The sequence below is a fragment of the Staurois parvus genome, unplaced genomic scaffold, assembly GCF_062004578.1.
Source record: "Staurois parvus isolate SC_StPar_1 unplaced genomic scaffold, SC_StPar_1.0 ptg000158l, whole genome shotgun sequence".
In the NCBI taxonomy this organism is placed as follows: Eukaryota; Metazoa; Chordata; class Amphibia; order Anura; family Ranidae; genus Staurois; species Staurois parvus.
The window spans coordinates 775,305-795,811 of NW_028317954.1; the positions used below are offsets into that span (position 1 = coordinate 775,305).

At 40.9% G+C, this 20,507-nt stretch overlaps 1 protein-coding gene across 2 annotated transcripts in view; it reads right to left on the bottom strand.

The window, feature by feature from the left end:
- ACACB (acetyl-CoA carboxylase beta) overlaps positions 1-20,507 on the bottom strand; it is a 107,208-nt gene that overhangs the window by 59,765 nt on the left and 26,936 nt on the right. For both annotated transcript variants that reach the window (XM_089675764.1, XM_089675762.1), the window contains exons 9-20: positions 18,934-19,143; positions 17,508-17,678; positions 16,854-17,015; positions 16,571-16,734; positions 11,349-11,499; positions 10,997-11,100; positions 10,480-10,561; positions 9,279-9,424; positions 8,572-8,722; positions 6,375-6,509; positions 5,263-5,409; positions 4,930-5,118 (exon numbers count right to left, since the gene is read on the bottom strand). In XM_089675764.1, coding sequence (XP_089531890.1) covers positions 4,930-5,118; positions 5,263-5,409; positions 6,375-6,509; positions 8,572-8,722; positions 9,279-9,424; positions 10,480-10,561; positions 10,997-11,100; positions 11,349-11,499; positions 16,571-16,734; positions 16,854-17,015; positions 17,508-17,678; positions 18,934-19,143 — 1,812 coding nt within the window. The remainder of the gene's footprint in view (positions 1-4,929; positions 5,119-5,262; positions 5,410-6,374; positions 6,510-8,571; positions 8,723-9,278; positions 9,425-10,479; positions 10,562-10,996; positions 11,101-11,348; positions 11,500-16,570; positions 16,735-16,853; positions 17,016-17,507; positions 17,679-18,933; positions 19,144-20,507) is intronic.

The following is a 20,507-nucleotide window of genomic DNA, read 5'->3' on the forward strand; positions in this document are numbered from 1 at the left end:
ACTCTGGAGACACAACTCCCTTAAGCGCACCGATACCCATGCAAGGGTGTATCAGAAAACAGTTGTAAAAGCCCCCTGGGATTATGCAGACTAATGCAGTGTATAATCGTGCCCTATCTGGTAATTAAATATAAATATATAGTGCAGCGCTTCCCTATACAAATTAAACAACTCTAAATGTAAAATATATAGTGAATATGTAACAAAGTGAACATGCATCAATAAGGTGAACATGCATCAATACAAACTCTCTCAAAATTAACCTCTTCAACTTGAATAAGTGATTTCTTCAACTTGAATAAATAACAAGACTTCTGTCTTCATACAGATGAAATCCTCCACTAAACAACCACCACATGTGCCCTCACCTGGAGTGTTTCCTATCTTTTATATCATATACAGTGAGGAACAGAAGTATTTGAACCCCCTGCGATTTTGCAAGTTCTCCCACTTAGAAATCATGGAGGGGTCTGAAATTCACATTGTAGGTGCATTCCCACTCTGAGAGACAGAATTAAAAAAAAAAAAATTAAGGAAATCACATTGTATGATTTTTACAGAATTTATTTGTCTTGCACTGCTGAACATAAGTATTTGAACACCTGAGAAAATCAGTGTTAATATTTGGTACAGAAGCCTTTGTTTGCAATTACAGAGAGCAAACGTTTCCTGTAGTTCTCAACCAGGTTTGCACACACTGCAACAGGGATTTTGGCCCACTCCTCCACACAGATCTCCTCTAGATTTGTCAGGTTTCGGGGCTGTCGCTGAGCAACATGGAGTTTCAGCTCCTTCCAAAGATGTTCTATTGGATTTAGGTCTGGAGACAGGCTAGGCCACTCCAGAACCTTGATATGCTTCTTACGGAGCCACTCCTTGGTTATCCTGGCTGTGTGCTTCTGGTCGTTGTCATGTTGGAAGACCCAGCCATGACCCATCTTCAATGCTGTGACTGAGGGAAGGAGGTTGTTGCTCAAAATCTCATAATAAATGGCCCCATTTTTCCTCTCCTTAACCTCCCTGGCGGTATTCCCGAGTGTAGCTCGGGGTAACATTTCAGTACCAAAAGCAGTAACCCCGAGCTACACTCGGGAATACCATGCAGCACTGCTCCGGCATGTGTTCTTCACTTACCTTACCCTGCGCTCCCGCGATGTGTCCCCTGCAGCGTCCCCGGCCATCTCCTCCGGCCGATGCCGGCATCCGGCTTCTGTGTCCTGTCCCTGTGACGTCGGGACGTACGGGCGCCGCCGCCGCCAGTGGCGGGAAATTTAAAAATTTTAAAAAATGTCATTTTTTTTTTTTTTACATTTTACATAGTAAAACATTGCTGTCTCAACCAATTTCACATACATATTGTCCCGAGTGCTTTGTCCTGCTCCCTGCCTGCATTTTGTCTGTTCTTTCTGCCTGGTAACTGAGAAACGTCCATGGCGTCCAAAAAGTGTCCCTTTAGGTCAAAAGCGGTTTAGATCAGCTAGAGAACAGCGATAGTAAATCAGAACCACTTGCAGAATTGAGTGATAATGATTCGTGGGGGAAATTCGTCATCAGACACTGAAAACGATTTTGCGACTGAGCTCAGCAATGTGCGAACTTGGCGCTATATTTCACATTTCAGTGTTTTTGGTTTGATTATATTATTGAATTAAATTTTTTATAATTTTTATATTATTTTTATGATTATTTATTAAATTATAATTTATGATTTTGTGTTTCAAATTTTATCATACCCGGAATGTTTAATAGACTCTTGTTCGGACAGATTTCAGTGAGTTTTTCCTAAAAATTACAGCCTACAATAAAAAAAATACATATTTCCATGCAAAAAAATGGTACCGCTTTCAGCACCAAAATCTGAAATAATCATACCGCCAGGGAGGTTAATACAGTGCAGTCGTCCTGTCCCCTTCGCAGAAAAGCACCCCCAAAGCATGATGTTACCACCCCCATGCTTCACAGTAGGGATGGTGTTCTTGGGATGCAACTCATCCTTTTTCCTCCAAACACGACGAGTGAAGTTTAGACCAAAAAGTTCTACTTTGGTCTCATCTGACCACATGACTTTCTCCCACGCCTCCTCTGGATCATCCAGATGGTCATTGGCAAACTTCAGACGGGCCTGGACATGTGATGACTTGAGCAGGGGAACCTTCCGTGCAATGCATCATTTGAAACCATGACGGTGTAGTGTTCTACCGATAGAGACTTTTGAAACTGTGGTCCCAGCTCTCTTCATGTCATTGACCAGCTCTTCCCTTGTAGTTTTGGGCTGATTCCCCACCTTTCTTATCATCAGTGATACCCCACGAGGTGAGATCTTGCATGGAGCCCCAGTCCGAGGGATACTGACAGTCGTCTTTAGCCTCTTCCATTTTCTAACAATTGCTCTAACAGTTGATCTATTTTCACCAAGCTGCTTGGCAATTGCCCCGTAGCCCTTTCCAGTCTTGTGGAGGTCCACAATTTTGTCTGTGGCGTCTTTTGACAGCTCTTTGGTCTTGCCCATGGTAGTAGTTGGCGTCTGACTGACTGTGGGGTGGACAGGTGTCTTTAAAGAGCTCAGACAGGTGCTACTAAGTTAGATTAATGAGTGGAGTAGTGGTGGACTTTTTAAAAGGCACAGTAACAGGTCTTTGAGAGCCAGAATTCTTGCTGTTTCTTAGGTGTTCAAATACTTATCTTCAGCAGTGCAAGACAAATCAATTCTTTAAAAATCATACAATGTGATTTCCTGAATTTTTTTTTACATTCTGTCTCTCAGAGTGGGAATGCACCTACAATGTGAATTTCAGACCCCTTCATGATTTCTAAGTGGGAGAACTTGCAAAATCGCAGGGTGTTCAAATACTTCTGTTCCTCACTGTATGTGGAGTGGAGGAGGAGAGATTTAGAGAGTGGTGATCTCTGGAGGAAGAACCTGCACTCTGGATACTTGTACCAATACATGTCCGCTTCTTGGGATACATGCATTTTTTGACCTGGCATGATATAAGGTAGAAAAACCAAAGGTGAGAGCACATCTGGTGGATGTTTGGTGGAGGATTTAATCTGTATGAGACAGAAGTTTTGTTCTTTATTCAAGTTGAAGAATTTTTCCCACAGGTAGTATGCTCACCTCAGGATCCAGCCACAAACTGCTCCATGTTCCAGCTGTCCTACAGGAGCCTCACTGATCCTTCAGTACTTCAATGACTTGGTTCCCCTTACATCCAGGGTCCACTCTCCTGGACCTGTATAGCACCCTGCTGGAAAGCACCTTGGCCAGAACAAACACTGCACATGGTTCCATTACACAGGGTCCAGCGCCATAAGGCTGCATAACAGGCAAAACCACAAGGATTCTTCACCTTATCCACGAGACTCAGGTACCATCCATTTTGGCTAACAGCTTCTTGAATGGATCTGATTTAGGTCCTTGATCAGCAGAGTCGTTCAGGAGCGCAAAGTATGCTCCAAGAGCACATGCAGCACATCAGTGACCATCCACCTTACAGACACTGGTGAAAAAACTGAAGTACTTCCTGTGTATGAGGGGGTTATATAGGGGAGGACTTCCTCTTTGAGTGATCTGCCAGTATCCATTCACCTATAAGTGGCACATAACCCACATAGTCATGATTATAGCCTGCTCTGTGTCCCGTGATGTACAAAAAAGAAATATTCATATTTATGCTTTTTGAGGTACCTAACCTATTCTGTTTGACAGATTAGAGTCACAGCCAAAACAGAGCATACAGCAGAACCTGTCTGAGAAAAAAGGAGAGATTCCAACTGCTGCTCAGTAGGCTCCTTTAAGGTAAGTCCTGTTAAGGTGGGTCACTGACAGATCCAGGATATAGACTACTATTTAAAAATTACCACTCAAAGGTAAACAGTTCCAACATACTCTCAGGTGGGATCCAGCTGCCTTACAGTCTGAATAGAGGATGTCCTGGAATAGCAGATATAGTGGAAAGGTCCTGGCAGCTGTAGGGGCTCTGAAAGACCCAACTCTTGGGACACCAGTCTAATCCTTCATGTGTACTGCATGAATGACAGATGAAACAGTCTCTTTTAAGTCTGAGGTAACAAAGTCACTGTTATGCCTCATAAACAGACTCATCGGAAATAGACTGTGGGGAGTCAGAGATGGTCACTTCGACCAACCCTTTCTAAGGCTGCTGGGATATTAGAGATTGACTCTGCAGAAAGCAGACGGAGCAAGAGGAGGCAGAGTAACCATCCTTGGGACTGTTAGGAGAGTGGGATCTGGGGTCACCTGTAGCAGAGGAACGGTCTTTTCTGTGCCTAGATCTAGACATATTGCAATCATGTGGCAGTGATGCAACTAGACTCAAGGCCTCATGTACTCATAAACCAAAGCAGCTGATGAGGGTTGGCTGGAAGTGACCATAGTCACCGCAAGCGGGCAATAGAAACAGACTAGAGATCTGAGCTCCGCAAGGCTCTAATGCAAAGTGGGATGATACTTCCTCTATGCTAACTAGCGAGAAAGAGCACACAGCATGCAACAGTCCGCGCAATGGATAATGTCAGCTCTCAGTTCCATTAACCCTTTCTGCAGGAGAAAAATCTTGGTTAAAGTCAATGGAAGTGGAAACTAAACAAAAAAAAAATCAAACAAAACGAGGCTAGCAAAAATTGGCTAGACTTTTGTCAGCAAAACTGAAGAAAAGGCATCCATCCTCCTAGGACACTAGCAGAAAACTGAGGCATGCGGAGTAGGAAGTCGAATTATAATACGATATATGATTTCCTGTGTCTTTCAATGAATGAAAAAGAAAAAATAATTTAACAATGTATGTATAAATGCAGACCTGCATTAATTTGTGTCTTTTGTATATCTGCCTACAGTTCCGCTTTAAAGATGCTGAACAGCATTTGACACAGAAAGGATAATAAATATAAACATTTTCCTACACATACCTGCTGGCTTGGAAACTGGCACAAGACTGAGGTGATGTTGCTGGCATATTGAGCCATGACTTTACGTATAGATTTCTCTACAGTGGGTGGAATCCTAGTAGATACACTGGTCATAATCTCCTGTAGCTCCAGAAGAGGAAGGGAAGGATCCCGAAGGGTCCTCATTAGTTTGTGAACCCATTCTTTTACCTAGAATAAATAAATAAATAGTTATCTAATGCAGTAAGGGTCTTTTATTTGGTGCCAAAGGAATGAACAAAATGTAAAATGACAGGTTTCTCCCATTTTTAATTTTCTAATAAATGTCCTTACATTATCATAGGTTTTACTCACCTTGTTTGTAAAATATGGTTCAGGCAAGCAATATCCATTCATTATATTGATAAGATTTTCTAGCACATTGTGGAAGACTTGGTGGAGCTTCTCTCCCAAGATCGGCATGGTGTGCTGAGGCAAGAGTTCTCCAGTATGCAGTTCTATCTATATGCCAGGAGAGAAAACTACTTTAAGCATGCACAGATGATAAAACTACATGAAGTGGAGGAGTTTCTTTAACAAAAAAAAAAAATCTCTTTTAGAAGACAACTTTCAGATGAGCAACAGATTCACACACATGGATGTACATATATCCGTTACCCAGGGCTGGATCTAGCCTGTCCAATGTGGGGGTGCAGTAAAAAAATGTCAGGAGAGCAGAGGATGGGAGGTCAGTAGGGCAGAGGACAGGGGTCACACAGCTGGCAGGACAGAAGACAGGGGTCACACAGCTGGCAGGACAGAAGACAGGGGTCACACAGCTGGCAGGACAGAAGACAGGGGTCACACAGCAGGCAGGACAGAAGACAGGGGTCACACAGCTGGCAGGACAGAAGACAGGGGTCACACAGCTGGCAGGACAGAAGACAGGGGTCACACAGCTGGCAGGACAGAAGACAGGGGTCACACAGCTGGCAGGACAGAAGACAGGGGTCACACAGCTGGCAGGACAGAAGACAGGGGTCACACAGCTGGCAGGACAGAAGACAGGGGTCACACAGCTGGCAGGACAGAAGACAGGGGTCACACAGCTGGCAGGACAGAAGACAGGGGTCACACAGCTGGCAGGACAGAAGACAGGGGTCACACAGCTGGCAGGACAGAAGACAGGGGTCACACAGCTGGCAGGACAGAAGACAGGAGTCACTGCTAGCAGGGGTCAAACAATGCATAACTGTGATCAGTATAGTGTCAGTCAAGGACAGTATAGTGTCAGATTATGGCAATATAATGTCAAACTAGGGCAGTAAAGTATCAGATTACGGTGATACTGTGTCAATTTGGGACAGCCTACAGGCAGGTTAGGGCAGTATAATGGCAGGTTAGGGTTGGCTTTAGGGGGGCACAACTAGAATCTGGGGGGGGCATAGCCCTCCCCAGCACCCCCCTGGATCCGACCATGCCGTTACCTGATGAACTTTGGATGGGTCATCTAAATCAATTCGAGCCACCACACAACCGGACTCCAAAACAGCCCCAGGCCTCTTCACATAGTGAATATGACCAGGCTCCTGCACCAGAAGTGTCATCACCATCTTCATTACCTGCAACGTCATACAGAATATTACAACCATCATCTAGTACATAGGAAAACATTTATTATGGATGGCAAAGGTTCCATATTATCAAATCTGTAGATGTACTGGTCTGTGATTTCATTATATAGGTCAAGCCCAATCAATTTTTTCAGCTATTAAATAATTAAATATGACCCACTAAATTTAAAAACATAACATATGCAACTCATCTTATCCAGGTCATGGAAAAGGTCATAACTTTACCAGCTCAATGTTCAGTTACAAGGTATAATTTCCCACATTTCTAGGTATCTGAGTCTGCCATATACTAAACACTGTATTATGAATGAAAAAAGAGTGACAAGAAAAAATAAGGCAGTGCTGTAAATGATTATACTACAGATTGTACTGACATTATCTCAGAGCGTTGTCTAGGTTACAATCTAGAAATAAGAATAAGCCTGACTACAAAACTGAATTCATCCTCTTCTAAACAGTCCTATATATCAGTTGACAAAGCTGATCAACCTATCAGCCAGCTTGATTTCTTTCATAAAAAACACCTACAATGAATTGTTTTGGCAAGCATACTGCTTGCCCTCTCCTTTTAGAATATTTTGATTCATACAAATGAAGCATTACCTAACAACTACTGGCTCACAGCAATCAATTACCCCTCAAAACATGTTTGCTGAGCCAACTCTAACAAGGCAATGTTACTGTTAGTCACAAATCCCTCTTGGGAACAGCCTAACCTGCACACCACCCTTATATACCACAATGGTAGGCTGACTTGGGCAGTTCTTGACACAGAAACATGGTGCTAAATCTGGGATACTGAAGTACATGGCTCAATGAATGCCTCTTTTGTAGAGAGCAACTATTAACTACTAGGAGTTGCACCAGTAGAAGCACCCTAAAACATGTTCAATGGTACTCTGAGGATTAGGAAATTCTGGAGCAAGATACATCAGATCATGTACAAAGTACTAGATAGAGGCATCTGCAAAAACCCATTTAAAGTCTTCCAATAAAAAAACTGGAAGGCTGCACAAAAGTGCAATTAAAATTTTGATACTTTATTGTTACATCAGTGAAACAAATCCTGGCCACAGTGTGGTGGTGAGCCTACCCAAAAACTTACAGGTAAAAAAGCAAATGCACTAGTTCCTTGGGAATATTAAACTTGCAGCCATCCTAAAGGAAAACATGGTATAGCCTTGAATTAACCATTAATAGTCAAATAATTTGCCTTATTCACTATCTTCACAACAGAAGTTATCAAAATCCCACAGCAGCAGACCTTACAGCCAAGATCCTTTCTGTGGATCACTGTCTCACCCCTCCCAGCTCTTTTTACACTCTCACGCTATCCCCTTCTGACACTCAGCCACTTAACACAGACCCGGATTTTTGCTACACAGTAACATAAAGCCCAATACAACTATATAATCTCCTAAAGATGCTATATCACACAACATACAACCTCAAAACAGGCCACTCCAGGTATCCGAAACCTCCCTAATAACAACATATTGTAAACCTGCGCACAACAACTATTATGATCCCCCTAGGGACAGCACCCAAGCCCATCTCAGCCTAACAATTAACTTGATTATCTGCTTTATCAAACTTTAGTGTTAAGTCGTAAGTTGTCTATGGCCAGCTTGTTATTTTTCTTCAGCCAGCAGGCTGAAAAAAAAAACCCCAAAACATTCCTTCAACCACACAAGTGAGGTAGATGGAGGAATTCCCCTCATAAGACATTGTATTCTGACAGCAAGACTCTTTTTGGTCAGAATACACTGATCAGCAACTACAGCTAATTGGCTGCAGAAGTTAAATGAAGTTAAGTTTTCCAACGTTCCAAATCGCCTTCTGTTGAATAGGATTGACTACATATGGATCGAAATTTGCCCAGTCCCTGCTGAACCAGCTCAATCAATGGCCAGCTTTACCCTAATATGTAATCTTACTCCTGCTCTCAATGTATCAAACTTCCTGTTCATTTTCTGGGCTGTAATTCCCTTAATAACTATACTTTAATAAAAACCTATTCAAATAGAATACCAGATTTACCAGACACTACCTCAATTTCAGCAAAGCAATCTCCTGCATTAACATGGGAGCCATCTTCCACTGTATACTGCAGTAATTTGCCAGTTGAGGGAGAACGCAATACTGTGGGATCTTTTTCCTTTTCAAAAACACAGGTCTTGTTGCCTATTGTGATACGATACCTGCAAAAAATATTTGTTTCATAGTCCAAAAGATGCTAGACTACAAATATATGAGGCACAATTATACATTTTTGAATGACTGAGACTGGAAGGACTTAACTACATGTGGCAAAGCAAGGTTTTCGCCATAGCTATTTGGCTGACAGGCTGCTATAGTAGAGTCCCCTGCAACACGCTCTATCTGGCTTTTCTGTTATATTCAGAGCCAAGTGCCATATTTCACAATTTGGGGAAACACTGCTCTAGATGCTATTGAAAAACAAAAAGGGACCAGGAGCACTGTGGGGTCTGGACATCATATATAGTTCACTTTTTTAGTTCACTCAAATGTTCCTGTTGAAGCCCATGCACATACATTAAATATTTGGAAATTTAATGAATATCCCAGATGTTTTGGCAGATCCATTGCAACAGAAAATGTCTAACCACAAATCAAGTTGAAGCAACCTAGCTGTACTTAATTATCATGATGACTTTGACAGCGTGTTTTACAGAGAAGTGAAAACATTCTACAAAGTCTTGAAAAAGAGCAACAATAAGAAAGCCCCAAACATACCGATCCACCTCCTCTTTCATATAGGTAGTATAACTATTTCCATCGTAGGACAGTAGAAGTCCACCATCACTCAACCGATGCACATCTATTTCTATGTGAGAGTTATTCATGATGATCACATAGGTAGTGAGAGACTGCCGGGCAACCTGCATTAAAACAACCATTGTATGATTAGCAGAGAGAAGTTAGAGAAAAAGAACAATATTTGATATCTGGAAGACATTCACAGAGCAGTGTTGAAATAAATATGACAGACAGGATCTGATACAAAGCTAGATATGGCTAATGCCTAGTGCACATGTTGAGAAAATCGGATGAAAAATGTCGCTTCTGGAGCGAACGTCCACTAACCTGAGCACAGCTTTCAAAAACCAATCACGACAGTTCATGTGAAAATATCCAAAGGGACAAGCACAAAATTGTTCCTCGTACAATATCAGGACAGCATTCATTTTTAAAAAAATCAAGTGACCAAGACTGAGCATGCTCGGAAACAAAAGAATGTATGACTATACAACACATTACATGACTTTCAAAGTTGTATTCTGTCTTATGAGAAATTTAGTAACTTTAATAACCTCCTCATTTTCGATACGAGATTAGCATGCAAAAAAAAAAAAGATTGATCATTGATCCGATATTCTCATCGTATCTACGATGCTTAAGTCTTTTTTACAGCATTTCAAAACAAGAAATTGTGCAGGTCTTCGTCAGACAATGTACTATACTAAATGTACTACTTAAAGAGATCACAACTGCTTTAAGCTGCTCCTAAGTTTGAGTCTGCATGCCTGTCTGTGACTTCGCACCAACACTGCAATTCTCAAAAAATTCCAATCCAGGCGCACTCACAGAATTAATGTCCTGCTATCGTTACAAAATCCAAGGCAATCCAACATAAAAAAAAAGCACGCAAGGGCTTACGCACACGGGAGTTTGGGGTCAAGCAATGTAAAACCTGCCATTTTTTGTTCCCGCCTAGGTAGCCCAAGTGCCGAATACATGGATATGAATGGCTCTGTGCGGCTGTACCCAGGTAAACATAAGTATAGCATACAGGCATATGCAAAACATATGTCTGTACGCCATACTCATGTTTACACGAGTACTGCTGCATACCCGATGTGCACAGCCATTCATGTCTATAGGCGGCTATTTTCACAAAGCTCAATCACCCAACATGCAAAAGAAACCATTTTACCTTCAGTGTGTATTTCACTGCTTCGGAGATCAGTTCAACATCAACAATGTTCAAAAGTGTAGCTGCAGGAAGGACTTGGCCTCTGAAAAACAAAAAATTATTTTTCTTTAAATATCAGTGCTTTACGTAACTACTACTGTTAGCTGATATAAATAGTACTGCACTTTCCAGTGAAAGCTAGAACATAGGTATAACATCCATCTCCAGACTGTGTCTTTCAATTTATCATTAACATAAACACATTTTTCTATCACAATGAAGACATGGGATAAAACTTCATATAAGTTAACATACCGTGAGCTTTTATGTTTCTGTGCCCTGCAGTTTTATCAACCCTGTCCTGCTCACTTCTGAACTGTAGAACACCCACTTTGTTACTCAAATAAGGAGATTGGGTGGTATTCTAAAGTCCCAACACATTTCCTGTCTCATGGTAACACCGCTGCTCCACGAAAGATACAGCATAGTTGGGTAAACATTGTCACTCTAAGGGCACTTTAAGAAGAAAATATAGTACCTTTCTAAAGAGTGAAGAAACTCATTCATACATGTTTGAAATAAGGCATCTGCAACATTGAGAGCCCCACAGACCACTCCAAGCATTGTATCTGGTTTCTCAGCCTTGGAGATAAAAAAAAACAAAGTTAAAACAATAGGGTACATAAAACTAAGTAAAGAAAACTATTGCCTACAGTATATATATCAATGAACATATTGCCATTCAAATTAAAGTCAGACCAGCTTAGTTGTCAAAAGATCCATGGATAACTAACTATCTGTGAGTTAGCCCCACAGAAACCCCAAATCACTACAGCCATTACAGAACACATATTTGCTCATTTACAATTACAGAGATGTTTGGACATTACCCGAACTTTTTCAGCAATCAGATGATCCAGCCACCCTGTATCAATTTCATTATTTTGAAAGCTCTCAGTTTCCAACAACTTGATGAGGTATTCCACTGTTGTCCTGAAATCTCCTCTTATAGACAGCTCTTTAAGAGCTACAACCATGTTCCTGAAACATACAGATAATGTGTAACATTTCAGCTGCATGGACGTATGCCACAGAACTCCTCTAGATACCTAGAGACACAAAAACTTTTTGGGTCTTTGTCAAAAGCGTAAATAATCATGCTTGAGTTAATGAGCAGTTTCCGAATAACAAATGTCTGTTGACTTATTAAATCTCAATGTGACCAGTGTAAGGAACTACAAACGTCACTAGATCGCGCTAGATGCAAAATAGTAACTAAATAAAATGATGTTGTACATAATATAATATAAATGCCCTTGCTGTCACTATATAATCATCAAAATTAATATAAAACCACAGTGAATTAGTGAAAAAGTGTCGCATACACTTCACAGTGCCCAAACATATTATAAAAAATGCTGAAATAATACATTTATATTGTTAACACTATGCCAACTTTTTTATCATATATCCTCAAGATATCTTCCAGTGAAAAAAACAAATTATATATATAATATAAATGAATAAAATTACACCAAAAAAATAAAGTGTTCAAATCAACCCCTATGAGTAAGTCAGGAAATGATGAAACGCGTCAGTGCGTGACGGAAGTTACGTGAGTCCGTAACTGGAAGTGACACAACGGCGTTCTGTCCGACAGTTCCGGAGGTGGTGAGAGCACAAAGCGGTCCCTGATGATCAGTATTACTTTACTATGGGCTTGTTTTGATTTTATACATTGTAAGTGCAATACTAGAAGCAATAAATCAATATATCTTGGGTATTACACCAGTGGAGTGGTTTTTTATTCTTCTCTTTTCATGATATGGTGGAGTATAGAGTAATAATGGAGTTGATATCTGAATAACCCTGGCATTTGTTCATTGAATGGTCCAAGTTTGAGGAACTCCCAGTGCTTACTGGTTGAAGCCCTCTTCTGTATACCAAAGGCAGAGGACATTATAACACTGGTGAGTGTACACCCGAGTGGGGATGCACTGTGATCACTGTGTGTGTTTTTTCAACACTGTATGATTTCCATCACTGGACATTTTCATCACTGGACATTATTATTGTTTTATTTTATTTTTTTATATCACTGGACTTTATATTTCATCACTGTATTTGTTTTGCTCAATATAGTGGGTTGATTTGAACACTAATTTTTTTGGTGTAATTTTATTCATTTAATATATATATATATATATTTTCACTGGAAGATATCTTGAGGATATATGTTAAAAAAAGATGGGATAGTGTTGACAATATAAATGTATTCTTTCAGCATTTTTTATGATACGTTTGGGCACTGTGAAGTGTATGCTCCACTTTTTCACTGTTTTCCAGAATATTGGCATATATTGTCTCTTTAGAACTTAGGAGGATTAAAGTGGGGAAAAATGCAAACAGGCAGCATTTTTAATGCAGAAGAGACATACTATGTCTCTTCTGCATTAAAGTTACTTACCTACCTGTCCACACTGTACATTGTGTAGCTCAGCTCGGTGTAGAATTTCGGCAATAATGAGATGACTGAACTCCTGTGCATGCGTGGGAGTGAAGTCGCCTGAGGGCCTGAGATCGATACTCGGAAGCCACCAGGCAGAAGATGTCAGTGGCTGGTGGGGAGCTCCAGGACATCGCAATGCTGGAAGGAAGAGGTGAGTAAAGCTCTTCATTAATTTCAGCCAGTAAAAGAATACTTTCACTGCATTCGTGTAAAAGTAGAATTTCCTTATTCACTATCAAATTTCTTTCTTGGAGTCGCTTGAGGGATACAGGAAGAGTTAAACCTTTGAGTTACACTGTCTCCTACAGCAGGATTTGACACTGGCAAAAAAAAAAAAAAAAAAAAGTGTAGGCCAGCATAGGATAACTACTCCTACTACCAGCGTTTTGTAGCAAAGTAGTACCAAGGCCAGGATAATAAACACAGAGAGGTGGTACCTATGTCCTGCAATGGAGTCTGGAGACTGCTTGCTGCTTAAACATCTACCTGAAGAACGTACTTCTTTAACCACTTGCCCTTCAGAGGATTTAGCCCCCTTCCTGACCAGGCCATTTTTTGGGATACGGCACTGCGTTACTTTAACTGACAATTGTGTGGTCATGCAATGTTACACCCAAATGAAATTTTTGTTCTTTTCTTTCCAAAAATAGAGCTTTCATTTGGTGGTATTTGATCACCTCTGCGCTTTTTATTTTTTTCGCTTTAAACAAAAAAGTCCGAAAATTAAAAAAAAACAAAACACAAAAACAATATTTTTTGCTATAAAACATATCCAGTAAAAAAAAAAAAAAAATATTTCGTCATAGATTTATGCCAAAATGTATTTTGCTACATGTCCTTGCTACAAAAAATCCCAATACATGTAAATTAATTGGTTTACGTAAAAGTTATAGCATCTACAAATGGTATATATATTGTTTTTTATATATATACTAGTAATGGCAGCGATCAGCAATTTATAGCAGGACTGCGGCGAGCATTCAGCCACTAGGGGGGAACTAACTCCCACTCACATTCCTTTGACACTAATACAGTGATCAGTGCAAATAAAAAGCACTCACACTGTGCTAATGACACTGGGCACGAAGGGGTTAACATCTGGAGCGATCAAAGGGTTAATGGTGTGCTGTTTTAAGGTGTCATCTGTTTGTGTTTTTACTAGGGAAACATGCTGCTTTGTATTGCTCTGCTATGTTCTATTGTTCAGACTTTCCCAGTCTGAACAATAGAAGGAAATCATCCTCAGGTGGACTGTAGTCAGACAGGGAGACAGAGGAATGATGTCTTGGTTGAGGTGGAAAATTTAAAAGACTTTAGGAAGGAAGGAAGTTCTGGGTCTTAACACCAACTTGTCCTTGTGCAAAGACAAGAAAGGGTTCTTTATAGCAGGGGTGGGCAACTGTGGCCCTCCAGCTGTTGTAGAACTACAAGTCCCATGAGGCATTGCAAAACCGACAGTTACAAGCATGACTCCCAAAGGCATGATGGGACTTGTTGTTCACCAACAGCTGGAGGGCCACAGTTGCCCACCCCTGCTTTATAGGATAAGGCTGCCAGTTCATGTCTCTGATGGTTTCAAAGGAAATTTTTGAAGAAATGAGAGAACCAAATTCAGATCCCACAAAGTCACAGGGGTACAAACTGGGAGCAAATTGGGAAATATCATAATCAACAGTCTTGATCAAGGCATGAGAAGTTAATGGTCCCAGCTACAGGAAGGAGAGTATGAATACGATAATCTCCTAGGGTGCATGTGCCTAGACTCACACCTTCCATATACAGCGGTAGACCTTACAAAGGTAGTCATCTTAGCTTTAAGCACCCTGGGAAGAATCGATTCAACAAAGCCTTGTCTCTCAGGACCTGGACTTCAACAGCCATGCTGTTAAAGACACCTGCCATGAAGCAGGATGGCAAATCAGACCTCGAGACAGAAGATCCGCACGATCTTGATCGTCCCACAAAGCATCCACCAGGAGTCTTATCAAGTTGGAGTACCGCATCCACCTGTGTGGATCCAGGTGCTGCCAGATGTGGAAGTTATGGCAATTGTCAATGTCTGTGATGAAAATGGTGGACAAGGCTGGAATGTGAAATTCTGTTCAGGACAGGATCCACTCTATCGTGTTGACTCCCTGATTAAGATGATCAGCTGGGATACCTGGACATTTGCTAATTTGTGCAGTGGCAATGGGAAGCTGGAACAAATGAAAGGACAGAGCAAAGCTCCAGCTTTTTGCCCCCAGAAACCATCTCCTACACTAAGCATCTGAGATTCAAGCTGACCAAGTGTCCACAAAAGCCAACTGATGTCCCTCCACTTTGGAAAGTGGGGGTGCACCTTCATCATAAAGAAGAGTCAGCAAAAATCTTGATGATTTGGGATAATGTCATGATAAAGGATGTGAAAGTGCATGGATGTTGTAAATACACGCTTGAACAGAGCTGAGGAGGCAGCCACACCCAATGGACTTAGAGAAGCCTCAGAAGTAGTTTTAGATTTTAGGAGCAATGGACATGATTCCAGGCTGCAGACATTGGCCACAACAGTAGGCTTTCCATTAGCTACACATCTAAGTTGTACTTCTTAACAAGCCAAACATGTTAGTGAACACCTTCACTTAAAAGGACAAGTTTACCTTTTGTAACATATTACACCTATATTGAGCCTCCACTTCCCATCCCCCGCAGTCCTCATTTTGACAGCGTGTGGGGGATCTTCTTCCCCTGCTCATGGTCACAATCTAAAAAAAAAAACACCCTGTCTAGCCACGTTATTCATTCACAGTGTTCTGTGAATGTGAAAACTACAAGTACCAACAGCTTGTAGATCTCAATGAACTACCAGAGCGCTGCTGAACAATCTAAGTAGTTCACCGAGCTTCTTGTCAGAGAGTAACTACCTGCCCATATCGGAGGTATGGGAAAACAGCTACACAGACAGTTGACAGGACTGTGGCATTACTATCTGCTGTTCGTGGGTGCAATGCTTTACAGCCTCAAAAAAAAAAAACAAAAAAAAAAAACAGCATTTTTTTTTTACCTGAAAGGTGACCTTATCCTTTATTGAACACTATTTTAGAACATTACTACGTGCAGTATTGAAGTAGATCTGAAGTCAACACTTTTTAAAAACATTTAAGTACAGAATTTGTTTTTCTTTTGCCATGTCCCATTGGGGAGATTTCATTTCATTTCCTGACTGAGAAGAAATCCCTCCAAAGTCTCCCCTTAGATAGTTGCCCCCATTGGAAGAATTGCAATGTATTCCTGTTAGTGTGAAACCTCTAAAATTTAGATTTTCCCATCACTTCCTGTCCTGATGAGAATGGTCACAAGGGGATACAGAGAGTGTGAATCTCTCAAAATGCCAATAAAAAAAAAATCTCACTGTGGTTTTTTTTTCCCAACCCTCACCCACACTATCCAAATTGAACAAAAGAAGGTTTTTACTTTTTTCAGCTAAGATATAAAAAATTAAACATATGATTTACAACACATTTACCCAGAAGTATAAAAATGATCAAATAAAAAAAAATATCAAATGTATCCAAGCTTAGGAACATTAACAGATAAGTAAAAAAGACAGTTGTCACTACTAACGAGATAGCCTCTTCACGGTTTTCTCCCCAGGAGAAACAATGTCCAAACTGGGAATCAGCAAATTCATGCAAACCGCCAGCGGCCGCCACGCTGAAGTATCCCCAAACATTCTTACTACTTCGGAAATTGAGCTCTTGGACGGTCCCTGAGCTAGGTTTAAACCCCTGATGACGAAAGAATAGAAGAATAAAAACAACTGTGAGCAGTACCAATTGCAAAAATTAATAGGACAGTAACTGATGACATTTGCTGTGTAACTTTCTGGTCATAAAAGCACTCTTACCTCATCAGGGTTCTCACTTGTTATTCTTGCAGCAATGACATGACCTCTTGGGTTTGGGGCATTTGTGGGATTCTCAAAGCATATTGGGAAATCTCCCCAAGGTGACTCCCCATAGAGCACTCTAATGTCTTTTATTCTGTACAGTGAGATCCCCATGGATATCTAATTAAGGAAACAAAACAAACTTAGAACCTACAACAAATGCTATGATTTGTAAAATTAGAAATATATGGGATTGGCTAAATAAATTTTCAGATAGCAACATAAGCAAAGCCAACATAATAATCTGTAATATAATATGGATAATAAAAGAAAAACATGCAGCTAATTAAATAATTACCTGAATAAAGTATTTCTATGTGCCCTAGCATTAAGCTTGCATTGATTTGTGCATATCAATGCAGCTCAACGCAGATGTTGTAAACCCTAACACAATCCAAAACATTTTGTTTTGATGCACCACTTAAAAAAAAAGTTATTATATTGTTGCTATTATATTGTTGCAGAATAAAAGTAACATTATAGGCAATAATATTGCAACAGCAAAACAATATTAAAAAAGAAAACGTTCAGGTGGTCACAAAATTGTCAAGTCACCTTAGCGTATATCTTGATTTAGGAAATGGGGACAGTCTGCCCTCCATCTTGTCATACCTGTAACTGAGCAGCAGGAAGGTTAACGTCGCAAATCATTTCAGTGCAGGGATGTTCCACCTGGAGTCTTGGGTTCAGTTCTAAAAAGTGAAAGCTGCCATCCTCACTGTAAAGGTACTCCACTGTGCCAGCACTAACATAGCCAACCATCTTAGCCAGCCGGACAGCACACTGTTAGGGAAGAATGACATATAAAATAAAGTACTGCATGCTGAAATATAAGTAACATGGAAGAATGACATTTTAAATAAAGTGCTGCAAGTTTAGATATAAGTAATGCATACACCCAAATGAAGAACAATCACTACCAATGGAATATGCACAGCTAGGATTTAAAAAAAATAAATAAATTTAGTTTTAGACTCTGATGAGGTTGCCAGTATTTTAGCTGATCATTTATGATACTGAAAACAATTATTACTGGGGGGTTAAAGGACATGCTCACCTTTAAAAAATAAATGTACATTGTTCTGCGGGTAAAAAAACATGCATTTCCTCAAACTTAAAGTAGAACTATAGGCAAAACTTCTTTTTTCCAGTTTGGACAGAATAAGGGAGGGTTATAACCACTGCCAGTTTATTTTTGGCCATCTGTGTCTCATTGGAGAGATTTACCTTCACTTCCTGTCCCATAGCTAAAACAGGAAGAGAGGGAAAATCCCTGCAAATTAAGGGAATTCCTTGGGGAACCCCTAAGTCACCAGAACTAGTGTCCCCATTGGAAAATTTCCCCCCTATTACTTTTCTGGGGATAACCCAAAATTTGGGTTTTTCTTTTACTTTCACTGATAATGGTGAAAAGGACAAACAGGGAGGGTGAATCTCACGAATAGGTAAACAGACAGCAATAAAAAACTCATAAGTGTTATAATCCTATCCCACTCTAACCAAAACTAAAAAAAAAAAGTTTTGCCTTTAGTTATACTTTAAAAGCAAAGATAGCTTTATTGGCAACTCAGCTCACTCTGCTCCCCAACACCCCCACTCAATCTCAGATCACTGGGCATATGATGACATTATAGATTAGAAGGTTTACAGTCGCAGCTGGGAGGGGGAGCCTAGGGAGCTGAGCTGGCTTAGGAAATTACATAGTTGTTTTAAGGCTCATTCATTGCTTGTCTAATAAATATTTGATTGTGTATAGCCTTGCCACAGTTGCACTTTAAAGATTTTGCACAAATATGCTAAAAGCTGTAAATGGGATCCTGGATTTTCCAAATAATTTGGAATGCAATTAGACGTTATCAAGAGTAAAATTTCCAGCAAAGATCCATTTTTGCATAGTACTTAACTACTGCAAAAGAACCTGTCACATACAGTACACAATAATAAAGATTTCTGAGATTCTTCAGAAGGGACAAATAAATTAATCTGTGTATGGTAACCTAAATGATGTTGGCCGAAAGCATGTAGTGACCTTACCAACCTGTTCCATGTATTCAAACACAGATGGAGCAGCGACAGTGGCTGGTGCTTCTTCAATGATCTTTTGATGGCGTCTCTGTATAGAACAGTCACGTCCAAAGAGAGATACTGCATTTCCATACTGATCTGCCAGGATTTGGACCTCCAAGTGCCTTGCATGTTGAGCTAGCTTCATCACAAAGATGGGGGATCCAGGCACCTCTGTCTGTACCTGAATTAGGAAGATGTAAAGAAAATGATTGATATCAAAGATATCTACCAACTGCTAAAAAATAGAGTTTTTATAAAAATGGATACCCCACGTCATTCTGACTCCTATATGGCAATACATAGGGAGCGCACTTTGATCAGCCAGTTCGTACACAAGAGAAGGATGCTCCATACATAAGTTATGGTATACACACAGCGGTATTATATCTGTATAGAAAAGCCTTTATTATAATGATGTACAAGGGGGCAAGAACTAAAATTTGGCAGGAAGCTCTACATTGCTTGAATCTGCTGGAAAGCGATCTGCTTTTTATTATTATTATACAGTATTTATATAGCGCCAAAAAGTTTGCTCAGCGCTGTACATTATAGTGGGGGACAGTACACGAGACAATACAGTAACAAAACAATATACGAGAGGTTCGAGGGCCCTGCTCTTTTGAGCTTACAATCTAGGAGGGAGGGGATAGTGGTACAGGAGGAAGTGGCTGTCGGGGATGGCGTGGTAGGAGGAATGGAGGAGATTGGCTGTTAGGTGAGGGTGGGGTAGTCTTCCCTGAAGAGATGGGTTTTCAGGGTGCACCTAAAAGGTGAGGAGGGTAGGTGACAGTCTGATGGATTGGGGTAGTGAGTTCAAGAGGATGGGGGAAGTCCTGGAGTCGGGCATGAGAGGAGACTAGGGAGCTAGAGAGTAGGAGGTCTTGTGGGGAGCGAAGAGTACGTGTTGGGTGGTATTTGGATATCAGGTCGGTGAGGTAGTTTGGGGCAGTATTATGAATGGCTTTGTATGTCAATGTTAGTAGTTTGAATTTAATGCGTTGGGCAATCGAAGGCCAATGGAGGGAATGACAGAGGGGGGTGGCAGATGCGGAGCGTTTGGTAAGGTGGATGAGTCTGGCCGCTGAGTTCAGGATAGACTGAAGCGGGGATAGTCTGTGATGAGGTAGGCCGGTGAGGAGGGAGTTGTAGTAGTCGAGTCGTGAGATAATAAGGGAGTGAATGAGTTGTTTAGTAGTGTCTGGGGTTAGGAACGTACGTATTTTGGAAATGTTGCGGAGATGGCGCCTGCATGAGTTTGCCAGCGATTGGACATGGGGTTGGAAGGACAGATTTGAGTCTAGGGTGACACCTAGGACTTTGGCTTGCGGGGTGGGACTGATGGTGGCGTTGTTGGTCGTGATGGAGAGGGGGGGGGCGCGGGCTGGGGGGAAAATTAGGAGCTCAGTTTTGGAAAGGTTTAATTTGAGGAAGTGGAGTGACATCCAGTCTGATATGTCGTTCAGTAGGCAGGTGATTTGGGCGGAGACTGAAGGGGTGAGGCGAGGGGTAGAGAGGTAGATTTGCATGTCATCGGCGTAGAGGTGG